This window comes from Quercus lobata, chromosome 1 (genome assembly GCF_001633185.2).
Source record: "Quercus lobata isolate SW786 chromosome 1, ValleyOak3.0 Primary Assembly, whole genome shotgun sequence".
Classification (NCBI taxonomy): Eukaryota; Viridiplantae; Streptophyta; class Magnoliopsida; order Fagales; family Fagaceae; genus Quercus; species Quercus lobata.
Window position 1 is genome coordinate 13,490,190 of NC_044904.1, and position 3,840 is coordinate 13,494,029.

At 33.8% G+C, this 3,840-nt stretch overlaps 1 protein-coding gene across 1 annotated transcript; it reads left to right on the forward strand.

Annotated features, from left to right (window-relative positions):
• Nucleotides 1-301: 301 nt before the first annotated feature.
• LOC115979918 (dehydration-responsive element-binding protein 1B-like) lies at nucleotides 302-1,096 on the forward strand. Its single transcript, XM_031102030.1, has one exon. The coding sequence runs from the start codon at nucleotides 302-304 to the stop codon at nucleotides 1,028-1,030; it is 729 nt and encodes a 242-aa protein (XP_030957890.1). The 3' UTR covers nucleotides 1,031-1,096.
• The last annotated feature ends 2,744 nt before the right edge of the window (nucleotides 1,097-3,840 follow it).

Below are 3,840 nucleotides of genomic sequence, written 5' to 3' on the forward strand. Positions count from 1 at the left end.
GGGCTACGACGACCACACTTGGTGTCTGTATACTAATAGTGGGGGGTAAGTACTATAAATTACTAACCCTTTTAAGTGTATTAGTTAGAATTATTTTCAAATGATTGTACCAATAAAAGTGAATGTGTATAAATTTTATTTAACTATCCTGTGCATCGCACGGGTTAGCGACTAGTATATATATAATTATAGAACTCTGTGTTTTTTTCGGTCATAAACTCCACTCTCTTTTCAAGGTGACTCTTTTCTCAATTAATTTATAGAATCACAGTACTCTAATTCTCTCTCTCTCTCTCACAAAATGGACTTTGAATCTGAGTCTTTGTCTTCCTCATCATCTTCTTCTTCGTCCCAACTTTCTCCATGCAGTCCATGCAACCCTACTTCTTGTTCTTCATCTTCATCACAAGCCTCGCTTAAATCCCACAAGCGAAAAGCCGGAAGAAAGAAATTCAAAGAGACCCGTCACCCAATCTATAAGGGTGTTAGGCAAAAAAATGGTACAAAATGGGTTAGTGAAGTTCGTGAACCAAACAAGAAGTCAAGGATTTGGTTAGGTACTTTCCCTACCCCAGAGATGGCTGCTAGGGCACACGATGCAGCTGCCTTGGCACTTCGGGGTACTTTGGCGGAGCTCAATTTTCCTAACTCCGCTTGGCTTGTTCCACGACCCAAATCATCTTCTGCTAAGGATATACAAATGGCTGCTCAAAAAGCTGCCGAGGCTTTTAAGCCAAGTGATAATAAGAAGGAAGAAAAGGTTTTGGAACCTTGTTTAGAGGACATACAATTCATGGAAAGAAAAAAGGAGGTTATAGAGCCTGAAATAACACTGGAAATTTTATGTGAGAGTAAGGATAATCCAGAGCAACCTGGGACGTTTTTCTTGGACGAGGAGGCATTGTTCAATATGCCGGGTCTATTGGAAAGCATGGCAGAGGGCTTGATTCTAACACCACCAGCCAGGCAAAGAGGGTTTGATTGGGATGATTTGGGTTGTAACTTGGATTTGACTTTATGGACTGACTAGTTAATTGTTAGGTAAACATTGTGAGAGAACACAGGAAATGAAGAACTGCGTATAAAGAAAGCAATAGTGTAAATTAATGATGAAAGCAATAATTTATTTATTTATTTTAGAATGCTAAGTATTTTAAATATACATAATGAGAATGGAGAAAATTTTTTAAAAATTGAAAATAATGTATATTTAAAAGAGCCTAATCTTTGGATACAATGAAAGCAATAATTAATATATTGTTTAACCCACCATGTTGATTTTTTTAACCTCTTTCTAGCTTAAGTGGTGTATATTCGGTCGTGTACCATTTCATGTAACATTATTTATAGATTTTAATTCTTCATGGAAATCATGTTTCAGGTGGGGTATCAGCTAGCCCAGACTACGGGACAGAATGAATAAAAAATTTCATGAGAAATCCAGACTATGGTATTTTTTACTCTTTCTTTTTTTCTTTTAACGGGCTTCGTGAATCGTGACCATCAATGCAAGGGGAGAGGGGGATAGGATAGTTGGCGAGCTTCGGGTTGTGAGGCTGCAGTTGAAGATACCTATTAAGAGCATCTCCAATAGTCACTTTATTTCTATTTTTTCTTCAAAAAAGTTACTGTTCATATAAAAAAAAACCCCTCCAACAGTCTCTCCATCTCCAATTTTTTTTTAGATTTGCTACAGTAGATGAGGAAAGAGAAAAAAGTAATATTTTATTCAACCGGGTAATATTTTAAGGAAGGATATTGTTTAGAGTCAAATATCTTTAAACTCAGTCTCAATCAAACATTCACAATGGCTACAAACACAACAATAATTTCTCTTAAACATCTATAAACTCAAGCATAATCAAAATACAAACTCAAAAACATAATCTTAAAATTAATCAAATCATAACAATAAAAGCAAAAAAGAAAAAAGAAAAAAAAAAAAGAGACAGAAGCCATCTGACCCACGGTGGAGCAAGCAAGCAACCCACAGTGGAGCAAAAATGAGACAACGCCTGCCTCTGTCCTTCGATCAACGGTGGAACAAGCAATCACTTGTTCTTAATTTCTCTGTTTCTTATCACTGTACAGAGTGTTCTAGAATCAAGTAGAAATAGAAAAAGTAAAAAAAAAAAGAGAGCTAGAGAAAGAATGAGAGAGCTGAAGAAAGTGAAAGTGAGATCCGGAATGAACTAGAAAAAGAAAAAGAAGGGTAGATAGAGATGGGAGTGGGATAGGTGTGTGGTGGAGAAAAAAACCAAGAGAAAAAAAAATGTATGGATGTAATTAAGTTTGGAAAAAAAATTGCAATTAAGAAATGTTACCACAATATTTTCATAATAAATTTTAAGCAATAGATTGTTATTAGCTAATATTGGTGAGTAAAAAAATAATTTCAGTGGTGGATTCAAATTAGAACTAGTAACAACTTTCCACATAAGATTTTGATGTGATTCTTGTGAAAGTATTGCGAAAAATATTGTGAATATAACATTTTTTATTGAAAAAAATAATTGTTGGGAATGAATATAGGAAGAATAAATGATGATAAAAAAAGAATAAAGAATGAATGAAGAAATAATATTTAAATGAGATAGAGAAAATGATAGAGAGTCTATTGGAAAGTGTATTTGAAAAAGTAAATAGGCAAAGGTAAAATGAACTGTTCACTCTCCAAACAGTAGAAAAATTTGAAGAGGCTGCTGGAGATGCTCTAACGGGGACAAGACAGTAGCTAGGTAACAAGAATGTCATGAGAAGGAGAAGTTATGTAAAAAAAAAAAAAAAAAAAAAAAAAAAAAAAAAAAAGAAGGAAAAGTTATGCACATGCACTGGTGATATATTTCCTCTCTCACATAATTGGTGGGTTTCACTTCTTAGTGGGATCTATCAGTTGTGGAAGAGAGGAAATATATACTCAATGCAGCATATATTTTTCCCTTAAGAAGAGTGGTTTTTATTTTTGGATTTTCTTATATTGCAATGTAATTTGGGTTCTTTTATATATATTGTTGGGTTATAGATAGATTGACTTTTGTTAATTAATTCAATTACTCAAATTGATTAATTAGGTCAAATTACATGCAAATTGTGGAGACACCAACAAATTACCAAAAAACTAATATGCAGTGAAAAAATAAATTGATATGGTGATTTGTTGACAAATGGAGAAAACTTCTCGCAAAGCAAAAACCCCACAAGGTAAATTTAAAGTCATCACTCTCAAAAATTCATAATAATCAAGCGATTACAAGTATAAGGAATCTTACCACTACCCTGACCTATCCCAAAATACCAACATCTTACCATTACCCTGACCTATCCCAAAATACCAACCTACAGTTGAACCTTCGCTCCAATATCCAATTGGACTTGATCTTGTAGTAGCTTTCTTTTCTTTGTTGCATAAATCTTCAATCTGTAACTAACTCCTTTGCATGAATCCCAGTATGTAACTAGCTCCAGCAACTTGAACGATTGTTGTTAGCTGCAAAGTTCTTCACTTCATAAATGATGAAGATCAAGAAGCACTTAATTGCAAAACCCAATGATGCACAAACGCAGTAACTTCACACGAAGTATATGAATTCTAGGTCTCTGTATCAGTGTTGACTTCTACAATATGCCTTATATATGACTAGGGTATACATACATATTTTCTATGTAATTGGTTAATCTTTTGACAAAACACACTTTACTTGTAATTGGGTAGATCTAAGTTGGGTTTAATGTATCAAGAAGTATGTTGCTGAAACATAACAAGTAGTATTTTTAAAGTCATGAAAATTGATCCAAGAAACAAGTGAAGAAAAGCTGATTCATTAAGTCTTGACAGATACT